The sequence below is a fragment of the Littorina saxatilis genome, linkage group LG12 (genome assembly GCF_037325665.1).
Source record: "Littorina saxatilis isolate snail1 linkage group LG12, US_GU_Lsax_2.0, whole genome shotgun sequence".
NCBI lineage: Eukaryota > Metazoa > Mollusca > Gastropoda > Littorinimorpha > Littorinidae > Littorina > Littorina saxatilis.
Genome location: NC_090256.1, coordinates 33,291,424 through 33,304,771, shown reverse-complemented (window position 1 = coordinate 33,304,771; position 13,348 = coordinate 33,291,424). Strand labels below are relative to the sequence as shown.

The following is a 13,348-nucleotide window of genomic DNA, read 5'->3' as shown; positions in this document are numbered from 1 at the left end:
TCGCTGGAGCAGGAAGTAGGACTCGTCGCTGAACCACACGTGTCTCCAGTGATTCCGGACGGTCCAGCGAAGGTGCTGGTTGCCCCAATGCACTCGGTTCTGGCGATGGCGGCGGGTGAGGACAGCTCCTCTGTGAGGTCTGCGAGCTCTCAAACCAGCTTCATGCAGGCGGTTCCGCACGGTCTGGTCCGATAATCGGTGTGGCCCGGGGAGAGCCTGGACAGAAGATGAGGCCGACAGGAAACTATTCCGGAGGTGGCGGAGCCGTATGAAGCGGTCGTGAGCAGCAGTTGTCGCCCTTGGTCTTCCCGCTCGTGGCAAGTCAGCAACGGAGCCAGTGGCTTGAAACCTGACCCACAGTCTACTGATGGTGCTCTGGGACACGTGGAAGTGCCTGGCGATTGCACTTTGACTTTGGCCTGCTTGTAAACGACCCAATGCAATTTGGCGGTCTTCTCTGCTCAATCGGGCCATCTTTCGTCGCTGAATTGTCGTCTGATTTCTTTGTGGCGAACAATCCACTTTTATGGGTTTTGGAAGACATGGTGAGAGCTCAATATTCCCCGAGTTTCACGAGATTACACTGAAGCATGACGAGTGGTCATGCCAAATGAGCAATTTTGACATTGTAGCCACTGATAACGCATACGTCACGTGCAGAGCTCACTTGTGGCAATGGACGAAAGGTCGACGACCAGATAAACATTTTCTGCAGTTTGGTGGATATCCTTGTAGCCATATAACTAAATTAACCAAATATTACAAGCTATGCGTTTCTTTTTTTGAACAGTATATATCAGGGCGGTGCTGCTTTGACATATATAACGTGCGCCACACACAAGACAGAAGTCGCAGCACATGTTTTGTTAGCACTAAGCAGTTGTTTTAATCAGTCTGGTTTTCTCTTGTTTTCATTTTATGAACATTACTAACTTATTGTTTTGTACAGAATAATAACTGTGTGAATGGTGTTATACTGAATGAAAGACTGTGACATGAAGTTCTTGTACATCATTGTAAAGAGTGTGAATGACGTTTTAGTTTAGATGTCAAGCGCTTAGAGCAAGCCTTTTTAACGAAAGTTTTTGATTTAGCGCTATATAAATGTTCTTATTATTATTATTATTATGTCTCACCCAGTCACATGATTCTGACACCGGACCAACCAGTCCTAGCACTAACCCCATAATGCCAGACGCCAGGCGGAGCAGCCACTAGATTGCCAATTTTAAAGTCTTAAGTATGACCCGGCCGGGGTTCGAACCCACGACCTCCCGACCACAGGGCGGACGCCTTACCACTAGGCCACCGTGCCAGTCCCTTGTGGGGTACAGGTGCGACGTTTTACATATCAATGGAAATGCGTTGGTCTATCGATATCCTCGTGTCTGAAAACCAAATTGTCTCCAACAAGGTACATCGGGCGGCCAGGGGGGGGGGGGGGGGAGGGGGGAGTCCGGAACCAAGGACCCCCCCCCCTCCCCTACCCAGGGTTTGCCCTGCTGAGACAAGACTGTCTTATACGAAATGTTGGAGGAATAGGGAACCGTATGAAGAAGACACACGCACGCACACAGGTACGAGCTCTCTCTCTCTCTCTCTCTCTCTCTCTCTCTCTCTCTCTCTCTCTCTCTCTCTCTCTCTCTCTCTCTCTCTCTCTCTCTCTCTCTCTCTCTCTCTCTCTCTCTCTCGCGTTATTCTCAGAAACAAATTGTATTCCCAATTAAAAAATAATGAATAATGTTTCACCTATCGAGTTAACCTTCTTTTACGAATGACAAAAGCGTACATTGATGTTACAATGTCAACGGATTACACATGTTTATTTTTCTGTTTTCAGTGTCCAAATGTATTGCTAATTTAAACACTGCAATATCCTACACAAATGTATCAAATCAGCCGCAGTAAAAGGCCACATACCAGAAAAATAATATTGATTCTTTTTAATGGAAAGCCTATGACTAGTTGAGATTTATTGAAAACACTCTTTGCGTGGTTATTTCCCTTCTAAGCCGAACACTGTCACTGATAGATTCTTGATAAGCTTAATTACTGCCTTGCCCTACTTCACCTTTGAGAAAGGTAGGTAACTGCTGACGTTTTGCAGCGAAACGTGACGACATCAAACAGTTCCGTCCCCTAATGGGCAGAATATACCTACTCAGAGGCACAGACGACGCACTGCATATTATTTACCAGATGAATACCCGGCTTCGCCGGGTGGATCGAGAGACAGAGTATGCAGCGTGGCGGTTTGTGCCCGGGGTCCACCTGGCACCTGAATATGCCCACCAAATTTGATGCAGATCCGTCGAGAACGGCTTTGGCAGTGCATCGCGAACAGACAGACACACACACAGATACACACACAGACAGTTGTCGTACCTACCATCTACTGTAGAGCTTAATGGTTGCAATGAATATTTACGATGGGAGGGGTAGTATTAGTGGCAATATTTTGAAGATGGGAGGGATTTTGTACACGAATTGCAATACTTAGATGTACTAGACTACCTGTGCAGAAAAGCTCTGGTCGTTGTGTGGCGGAAGTGAAAGAAGTGAAGAAGTAGAGCCGAAAAAAAAGTGTTTAGTTTTGTAATTCGTATCGCGAAACAGACTATTCACCGCGGTTCACTGCGCCGCGCTTAGAGCACGTGTTGAAAATTTGAAAAGACCAGTTTGAATGACTCGTAAGAGAGTACAATGCGGTGGTAGTTGGTAAGCCATGTTTGCTGAAAGAGAAAAGAGCACAGTGTTGAAAGTGATTTGATCTTTTTTAAGACAGACACAGAAACACCGGCAAAGCTCCTGACTATTAATGTTGCAATGAATATTTACGATGGGAGGGGTAGTATATATATATATGTATAGGTTACAACACGAGTGGTTTTTTTATATGGCTTGTATTTCAGTCAAGACCCAGCGGATGAATATCATCGGGAGACACGAGCCTCTGGCGAGTGGCTCTCGATTGATATTCCCGCTGGGTCTTGACTGAAATACAAGCCATATAAAAAACCACGAGTGTTGTAATCTGTATATCCCATTCTACCATCAAACACAAAGTGTAGACTACTAGCGGCACTGTTGCGATCTGTGCAGGGTAAAACTGTTGCCAGCGAGACTTAGCCCTTTTGCAACCTTAAACTAAGTGACCGTCGCTGAAAACTGAAATAAAACGAATGAGTGCATCGATAAGTACGCGGTAACACTACTTTCAGACCATTTAAAAGCTTTAAGTAAAGGTTCATAAATTGCAAGAAAGTTATGAAGTCGAATAGAAATTAATTTAGTTGAAGCGCACAATTCTTTTGTTTTGCGTTTCAGGTCGGCAGAACGGGCAAAACGGGTTTGGGACCCATTTGGCTTACTCGATTCAGAATCGATTCCACGTTGTTTTTCTCGAACGTGTGTAATTAGGCTTATTGACAGAGAAGCAAATTTTAGGGAACAAATATGTAGGTTTAGATTTAACCATTTGCTCCCTATTTGAAATGTATCTACGTGATAAACTGTTTTGCGAGTGTGTTTGCATGGATGAACTTAAACTGGTATGGGTAAAACGCGACCGACACGTCTGTCACCGCCGATTGATTGCATTTTGAAGGAATATGACTGGATTACGGAAAAATATGTGGACTTACTGCAGAGCCAGGCAAAAGAGTAGACTTGCTCGCAAAACACGTGAAACAGCCGATGTTTGTTAGCTGAAGGCGCACACCAAAACACACTACCGACAGATTCTCAAAAGTCGTCTGCTAACGATGCAAGGGGAGGGTACTCGTGTTTTTGTTTTGGTTCGCTAGCATCTGGTTATCTTGTAAGTTGAATGTTCGTTTTTTTCGACCTGCATTGCTTTTATAATGAAAGAAACTTTTGCTTATTGCATCTCATACATCAGATCAGATCTGAGATTCATTTTTGCGTGCAACTGATATGGTTTTCTGAGCCGTGCAATACGATTTTAGAACTTCATACAAATGTGTCACATTGTTCGGCGCGAGGTCAAAGGTCGGGAGGAAAGTAGTCCTTTGCCCAAATCGGAATCTGCACTATCATATATTTTTTGGAGTCCATGATGTATTTATTGAGCTATAAAAATACAACATATATACCCATACTGAAGTAACAGAGACAAAGAAGGGAGGTCATGGGATATATATCTATATAGAATGTATATATATATAGGGGTAGTATATATATATAGAATGAATACCCGCTTCGCCGGGTAGCCGGCTTCGCCGGGAAGAAGTACTTAGAGCCGTACGCCGGCTTCGCCGGGTCCGAACAATGGACCCGCCAAGCTTAGGTCCCTCCCAGATTCGTGGAATGGGAACAGCACGAAAATGATTCAGTGGCCATAATGCCATTCCTGACCATATCGAGTCCCATCGTTGTCGACGAATGTAACCGTGTTAATCACCTTTGGAGGCGAACTCCACTCAAACAGGATTGAGCAATTTATAGCATATCTGTAAGCCCTTTTGAACTGTTATGACTTTTCAAAGGAAGGCCAGTACATACAAATACACAAAAGCCGCCAGACCACATCACAAACAGAACTGAACAATCCCCAGGTGTTGCTCACATAGAGAGAGAGACACACACACACACACACACACACACACACACAAACACAGAGAAGCCGTAAGCGAACCGCAGACGAACGTTTGGCCGAAGTTGGCCCGCAAACTTCAACGTTCTATCGGTCTGGAAACAGTTGCTATAGTAACAAGAGATATCATATCCCTGATAAAATATGGGCCGGACTTATTTGTTTTCAATTTTGTTTTTGAACTTCTTTAATAACAAAAATCTCAGAAAAGTGTGTTTTTCACGGTCGTTTAAAGTAACATGAATTGACGTTTTTGGGACATTTAGAGTAAAATATTTAGTTTCGGGGAAGCAATCATCTTCGTCGTGGTCAACTAGTAAACACTACTCATTTCATTTGACGAAATTCACTCATGCCCCATCTCAGTAAAACAGCCTGCAAACACATGTGCTTTTGTGCAACGCCTTGTAGAGTATTGTTTTGTTGTTATCATTTTCAATCCCATATACGTTATATACAGTAACTAAAGGGTTCTTTTAATGTTTTCCCCTTTGGTGTGTGTGTGTGTGTGTGTGTGTGTGTGTGTGTGTGTGTGTGTGTGTGTGTGTGTGTGTGTGTGTGTGTGTGTGTTTCTGTGTCTTTGTCTGTGTGTGAATCTTTCTTTCTTTCTGTCAGTCTTTTCAAGTTTACTTTACTTTTTATTTTTACAGCATGTCAATATTTGACAGCTAATACTTCGGTAGTTTGGGAATCGATACGAAGTGAGGGTGTTTGTATGTACATGCGGGCGTGGATAGAGCGATTCACAGAAAACTATTGAGCACGTGTTTATAACATTTAACAATTCTTCCAATGATATTTCCACGGGTTTTTTTTAATTGTTATTTTGTGGATATAACGATTGACTTAATACCGATTAAGTTTTACAGATTTATTTATCTTTAAAAATTGATTTAAACCAAATTATTACTCTCGATTTTTTGGTTATCGGTTTACACCTCGTTTTGGTTCATTCATGTTCTAAAAATCTGTTTCCCTATGATGGGAAAGGGCTGGATGCAAAACAGTATGAGAATGCTCATTGTATTACCCTCCCCAACTGAAAAGATTTGACTTATTTCCTTGGGTCCGAAGGGCCAACGCCGCCCCGATATCAGCATTCGCCTGAAAGGCTCATGCTTGATATCTTTTTTCTCGACATGCCTGCTATCAATTGCTAACAGTCAGCATATTAGAAATAACTCATAATATTATCATCTCATCCGCTCTCTCTCGTCCGTCTCTCTGACTCTTCCTCAGTTTGTGATAAATCTGTTGTTTACATGATTCGTACTTATGATGAAAGACGGGGTCAGACAGCGGTTTATACCTGAGCTTCTTTTTTGAAGAAACAAAACAAAAACTTTCTCACCCACAGGCACTGGGACAACGGTGATAATTTCAAGAATATTATCCCACCTTTGTTCAAGTTTTACCGGGGAACTCATCGCCGGATAGCTTTCTTCATGACACAAACACACTTATCTCCTCAGGCCAAATGAGTTGTCTTTCTGTTTGGTCCGTTCTGTCCGTCTATCTTATTTTATTTTATAGCGCCACAATTTGTATTCGTGTCTCAGTGTCTGTCTGTGCCTGGCTGTAGGCTCAAATCAGTGTCAACGGCACAGGTGCACTGATTAGTTTATTCATGGTTGTATCATTTTTTCTTTCATCGTTTCTTACAAAGCCAAGAAGTGAGTCACGGGACATAAGAGTTTTAAACAGCTCTTTCAAAATATACGCATATGTCCCTCTCTATTCATCAGCATATCAATAACAGAGTCGTCACGGTACCATTCCGAAGAGCGAACACGTGTTTCTGTAGACTCGCCACTGAGCCAGCGCGAAGCCAGAGGAAGTCGCCGACTTCTCTAAAACCGAAAACGAGGCTTTTGCCTCACAGACGACCAGCTGAGAGCATACCGCGCTTGACGCGATTCAGTGTCAGACGGCTCGCAGTTTTTTCAGTGGATTTGAGTACTGGCTGTGCCAAAATGTGCGGTAAGTTGATTTTGAGTTTTTAGACGTAGTGTTGCGTTAGTGCCAGCGATTTGCATCCATTTTCGTATCGTGATTTTGCGCATTTCATTCATCAATTTACAACCGATGCTCTTCTCTATACTGACCCAGTCTCTCTCTCTCTCTTCTGTGAGTGTGACTGATTCGATCTGCATGTCGACTTTTCATAAGTTTACATGTGAATCTAGCCTGTTTTCCGAACAAGGACAATGCCATGCGGTCGACCTGCGGTAAGGGTAGGTTTGCACCGCCGTATTAATATTGCAGTATTCACTCCGGCAGACAGGCTCTGATATTGATTCGGTGAGAAACTGAACAAGGGAACTACAGTTAGCTCAGTAGTCTTATTGCATACAGTTTGACAGGTACTGAGTGCTCAGATCCATTACCAGGCGATCTCTCTCTCTCTCTCTCTCTCTCTCTCTCTCTCTCTCTCTCTCTCTCTCTCTCTCTCTCTCTCTCTCTCTCTCTCTCTCTCTCTCTCTCTCTCTCTGTCTCGCTGTCTGTCTGTCTCTCTCAGCTGACTTCGTCAGAAATAAACCTTTATAGTTTATTACAAAATGACACTAAAAATGTTCAACATTACCAACACTGACATGTTGACACACAGATCTGTGTCAAGTTACTGCACATGTTAGCCTATGTGCTACTTTGATCTGAAACAGTCAGTTTGTCTGATAGGGTCAAAACGTAAATTTTTGATTAGTGCTTTTGTGAACAAGAAACAATTGACAAGTGGCTCTATCCCATCTCCCCCCCCCTTTTCCCGTCGCGAACCTTCGTGGTTGAAAACGACGTTAAACACCAAATAAAGTAAAGAAAGAAAGATGTGTAACGTACGCTATCTTTTTGTGCGAGCACCGAAAATAGGTAAACAATCGGACAGCTCAAAGAGAAAAACTATGAATTATCACGATAGAGAAATTACAGAGAAGACTCTATCAAGTTTTATTTAACAAAAGCATGCTACTGTACATATTTTCGTTTTGTCTCAACAACAACACCCTCCGTGTTTCGGTGCTGTTGGTACAGTTGCCCCTAGCGCACGACACTGATAGCTCTTGCACCCGTTTTACACCCGTTTGAACAGGCGCTACCCGATCTTCCATGTACCCGGATTTGTTTACTACACTCGCCCAGTGAACAACCTCCCCCGGTCGGTGTCAACACGTCTCGGATTACTGGTCGTAAACGAAAGTCAGGTTCCAGTTGAATAGGTTGCTGTATCCCCCCTATCCCCTATGATATACATGTATGACCATTGAGTTCTATATAGCACTAGATGATTACCCGCTTCGCCGGGTACCGGCTTCGCCGGGAAGAAGTAGAGCCGAATAGAGGAATACGTTGTGGACAGTGACCTTCTAAAAATAGTAACGGTAATATCCGGCTTCGCCGGGATGAAAGCGTTGTGGACAGTGACCTTGTAAAAATAGTAACGGGAATATGGATTGACGCCACACGAAGGAAGGGAGATAAACGCAAAACACTGGAGAAGATAAGGAAGAGTTACTGGATGGATCTGGGAAGATGAACAGAAAAACCAAAATCGGTTCAGCGCTGCGCGCTGAGAGCACGTGTTGAAAATTCTCATCGACCAGGTTGTGTCCGGGGTCTACCTGAATATGTCCACCAAATTTGAAGCAGATCCATCGAGAACCTTGGGCGTGCATCGCGGACACACACACACCAGGGGCTCACATCCACGTCGGACATCGGACATACACGGATATATACTCACGGAATAAAATAACTTAACATTGTTTAAAATTTGATATCTCAAAATCGGAAAAAGTTACCGGAGTGATTTTTGTACCAACTTAAAGCTTGTTCAATTGCTCATTATTGGCAAAAAACCGGAATAGTCTGGCTTGTTCCGCTTTTTTGCAATTTGAGCTCAAAGACGCATGGTGTCATTTTGGAGTTTACAAACTTAGCACTGTGTGTTTGACAGCGCTGTGCGTGCACTGGTTGATCGATCGCAGCCGCAATTAAATTACACAGGAGCAGTGAAGGTTAGCCTCAATACGTTTATTAACAAAACAAATTTCATTTCACAGTAGCCGGGTGGAATCGATTACGCAGATGCTGCACCCTAAAGAAGCGGTCTTGCTGAGGATTGGTGACACGGGGCCGTCCTTGGCGAGGCAGGTCTCGAACGTTACCGTTGTTTTGTTGGTACCTTCTTCGCCACAAGGCAACTGATTGCCTGGTCACTCCGAATCTCCTAGCAACATCAGTATAAGTCATCCCTCCTCTCAACATCCCTATTGCGACGAGTCTATCGTTCACACACGTTCGTGGCATGGTGAAAGAGAAAGACAGAGTGGACAGTTTTGGGCAAAGAGAAAGAAACATTTTAGTGAGTTGTTCTCACTCACAAACAAACGGACAAACCAAAGGCAGTACGTTCATGCAATATTCGTGGATCAGCAGCAGATCTTTTGCAGGTTTCAAGTACAGGTAGACGTGCCCCGAGAGTCAAAGAGTGCAGGCCTACCTGTTTACAGCACACACAGCGTGCACTGGCTGTCGGCAGCGTCGGCAAGCTTAGGCGTCATTCTAGTAAACTCCAAAATGACACCATGCGTCTTTGAGAACCAATTGTGAAAAAACTAAGCAACCGAGAACATTCCGGTTTTTTTCCTCTTCTCAGGAATTGATGGTTCTATGATCGTACCACCCCGCTCTCCTGCAACTTTTTCCGATTTTGAGATATTAAATTTTAAAACATGTTAAGTTATTTTATTCCGTGAGTATATTTTCCAAATGTCCAATACATTTTTGATGCAAGAAGACATATGTCCTATTGTTTTTGTCACAAAGAGGTCATTGTCCGATTATGCTTTCATTTGATCGGGAAAATGTCAGTACTTTTTAATTTACAGTAGTTTGATTTGCTACGATGTGTCTCTCCAAGCAGACAAAACCATGCTGTTAGTGCACGTTTTGTTGCGAGGAAAAAAAGGTCCTATTTCATTTTTATATTTAGTCAAGTTTTGACTAAATATTTTAACATCGAGGGGGAATCGAAACGAGGGTCGTGGTGTATGTGCGTGTGTGCGTGTGTGCGTGTGTGTGTCTGTGTGTCTGTGTGTGTGTGTATGTAGAGCGATTCAGACTAAACTACTGGACCGATCTTTATGAAATTTGACATGAGAGTTCCTGGGTATGAAATCCCCATACGTTTTTTTCATTTTTTTGATAAATGTCTTTGATGACGTCATATCCGGCTTTTCGTGAAAGTTGAGGCGGCACTGTCACGCCCTCATTTTTCAACCAAATTGGTTGAAATTTTGGTCAAGTAATCTTCGACGAAGCCCGGACTTCGGTATTGCATTTCAGCTTGGTAGCTTAAAAATTAATTAATGACTTTGGTCATTAAAAATCTGAAAATTGTAAAAAAAAATAAAAATTTATAAAACGATCCAAATTTACGTTTATCCTATTCTCCATCATTTGGTTTAAACAAGTTTATTCAGTAAATTCCATTGGTAATATTGCCGCATACATGAAATAAGGAACATGGAGCACAACAAGCTAAGCTTATGAGCGTACTCTTAAAAGCAAATGAAATTTGGCGGACGATTTTAATATAACAAATTTGATATAATGTCAAAATAATAATGGTAAATTATGGTAGACAAACATGTAACAATAAAAGTGAAAACAAAACCAACAAAAAACAACAAACAAAAAAACCAATGCTAAACTAACAACAGTACTCACACGCGCTCGCACACTCACTCGCACACACACGCATACAATGACTTCCACATGGTTGAAAATAGAATACTACCAGAACAAAGAAATGTAAACAGTACTGCACATGGTGGATGAGATAAATGCATTCATTATTCAAAACGTTTGCTTAATAAGATAAACCTGAATAACTGGTCAAATATCAATGCATTTTCGCTGTCTGACTTGTCTCTATTGCCATACAGAAAATCATCAGCGGTTAGCAAATCATAGTTGGGCAGTGTTGACAAGGTGACTTCACGTATTTGAAGAGATAAGGGGCAATGAAAAATATAGTGCTCCGCATTTTCAACAGGATAACCACAAGTGCATGACGGGTCGGGAATTAAATGTCTGTCAAATAGATCACTATTTAGATTGCTGATCCTCAATCTCAGTCTGCAATGGATAATTTCTGATTTTCGATCAGATGTGTATAGATACTCCATCATTTGCTGATTCTAAAAACATATAAATATGTTATATTCGGATTAAAAACAAGCTCTGAAAATTAAATATATATAAAAATTATTATCAAAATTAAATTGTCCAAATCAATTTAAAAACACTTTCATCTTATTCCTTGTCGGTTCCTGATTCCAAAAACATATAGATATGATATGTTTGGATTAAAAACACGCTCAGAAAGTTAAAACAAAGAGAGGTACAGAAAAGCGTGCTATCCTTCTTAGCGCAACTACTACCCCGCTCTTCTTGTCAATTTCACTGCCTTTGCCATGAGCGGTGGCCTGACGATGCTACGAGTAAAATGGCATTGCGTTCAGTTTCATTCTGTGAGTTCGACAGCTACTTGACTAAATATTGTATTTTCGCCTTACGCGACTTGTTTTTTTTCATCCAGCCCTCGCCCTAAGACAGGGTCAACTAGAACAGAAAAAATATAATCAAAGAACTATTAGTATTAGAGCAAACTTTACATTAGGCCAGAAAAAAAACTGTCTCTTTCTGGTAACATGGCTAAAAAAAAATAGGGTCGGTAGGTCGGGGATTTTTTTTATTTTTTTATTTTTTTTTTACCCCCAAATGTAGACCAATAAAACTAACTTTAAAAATCGCACAAAGAGACTGGATTCACTATACATAGAGACAAGACACTCAACACATTTACAAATCGTCAGCGGACTTTCGTTTTCACACGTTTTTGTTGTTCATTTTCTCACCCTGTCCTTTACCACCAAAAAAAATTAAAAAAATTTGAGTTTGGAAAAAAAAAGTTTAGGGTCGGCGCCGAAATTTAGGGTCGGTCGGGTGACCAGAAACAGACAATTTTTTTTTTTGCCTTATTATAACTGTACAATAAGATAAAAAGATGAAAAATACTTCACAGCATTTTGATTAAATTGTCAGTAAGTTTGAATGAATTGATGAACACATTCATCACTTGTTATTTTGCATAATGTGTGCATGTAATGTTCTTTGAAGCTGTGAGTGTTTGTTTTATGTTTAAGAAAAATTGGCAGTGAGTTCCACAGGACCGCACCTGAATAAAGAAGGCTTGATATGAAAAGGTCAATTATACGTGGCGTCGGTGTTATGATTTTCATACTGTTCTGGTTCAAAATAATAATCAGAGTCTTAGGAATGAGCAGTCGTGTCAAAAAAAAAAAATTAAACGTTGAGGTTATATCGAATGTTTTTAAAGCTAGAGCTTTTAAACTTTGCACACTTCTGATAATCTCCCGACATGACCCCAGTTTGGTCGACCATCGTCCAAGTTTGGGGTCACAGTGGGGTCGTGTTCGGTTGGAACTAGTAGGCTACAGTAGTACTTTCAACTACACTGTACTAGTTTCATGTAGTCTTGAGAGCGCACAGGCCCCGCCCACTTTGATCCCGACCCGCTCGTGACGAGTATCTGTTCGGGTAATTTAGTCTAGACAAGTGGTGATGACATCATTCTATGATGTCATTGTGTCGGAAATGATGTCACTCAAGTGTCTTAGTACACATTGTTTTGTCTTGGCCAGCCCAAGTCGTGTCAACTTGGATGGAACTGCCACTGGGTCAAAACAAAACAAAAATTATGATTGTGTTTTTGTCTTTCTACTAGGGGGGGGAGGGGGGGGGGGGGGGGGGAGGGGGGGAGGGGGGGAGGGGGGAGGGGGGGGGGTTGTCCACTTTAATGGGACATGACGACGGGGTGTCGTATAAACTATAATAAAGCATTTGCTTTTTGGCTCACGAAGTGTAGCCTATGCGATCGTAACTTTGTCTGTCTGTGCGTTTGTGCGTGCGTGTGTGTGTGTGTGTGTGTGTGTGTGTGTGTGTGTGTGTGTGTATGTCTGTGGTAGAAACTTTAACATTTCCGAGTCTATGTGTGAGTGGTTATCCAAGACCATGGATAAAGCTCGCATAAGATTACGTCACGGTCAAAAGTGTTTGACGTCAATTAATGCATCATGACGGCATGCCTCCCTGTAGTCTTTTATTTCTCTCTCGCGTGGTGTGTGTGGTCTCGGTCATTGTTATTTTGAGCGGGCCGAGACTATTTGGCAGTCGTGTCCTAGTGTAAGTAGGCTACATGCAGACAGACAGATCTAGATCTAGTGTCTCTCTTTCTTGCACAGTGTCACCTAAGCTTACTGTGTGTGTGGGTGTGTATGTGTGACGGAGTGATTGAGTTTGTGTTACTGTTTGTCTATTTCTTACGTGAGCCTTGAAGGCTTCGCCTCTTGTCTTGTTTAGTGTTGCTGAATCAATTTTGTAACTCGCTCCAATGTCTCTTGCGAAATTTATTCACCAAAAAAATGGCACTCTCCACATGAAGCAGCCAGGCGGGAGGGGAGGGGAGGGTGTGAGGGAGGGAGAGAGGGAGGGAGAGAAAGAGAGAGGGAGGGAGGGAGGGAATTGAATTGAACTTTATTTAACAAGGAGTAAGATTTAAGGCTACAGCTTTTCTTACAATCTGTCCTTGGGACGCACAGGTAGGGGAAGGGCTCCTATTATGGACCGCTTTTTGTTTCATGCTGATAA

At 42.2% G+C, this 13,348-nt stretch overlaps 1 protein-coding gene across 1 annotated transcript in view; it reads left to right on the top strand.

Annotated features, from left to right (window-relative positions):
• Positions 1–6,400: 6,400 nt before the first annotated feature.
• The window catches only part of LOC138981789 (fibronectin type 3 and ankyrin repeat domains protein 1-like), an 85,562-nt gene continuing 78,614 nt past the window's right edge, over positions 6,401–13,348 (top strand). The window contains exon 1 of the mRNA XM_070354870.1: positions 6,401–6,595. Within this exon, the coding sequence (XP_070210971.1) occupies positions 6,589–6,595 (7 nt within the window). The 5' untranslated portion in view covers positions 6,401–6,588. The remainder of the gene's footprint in view (positions 6,596–13,348) is intronic.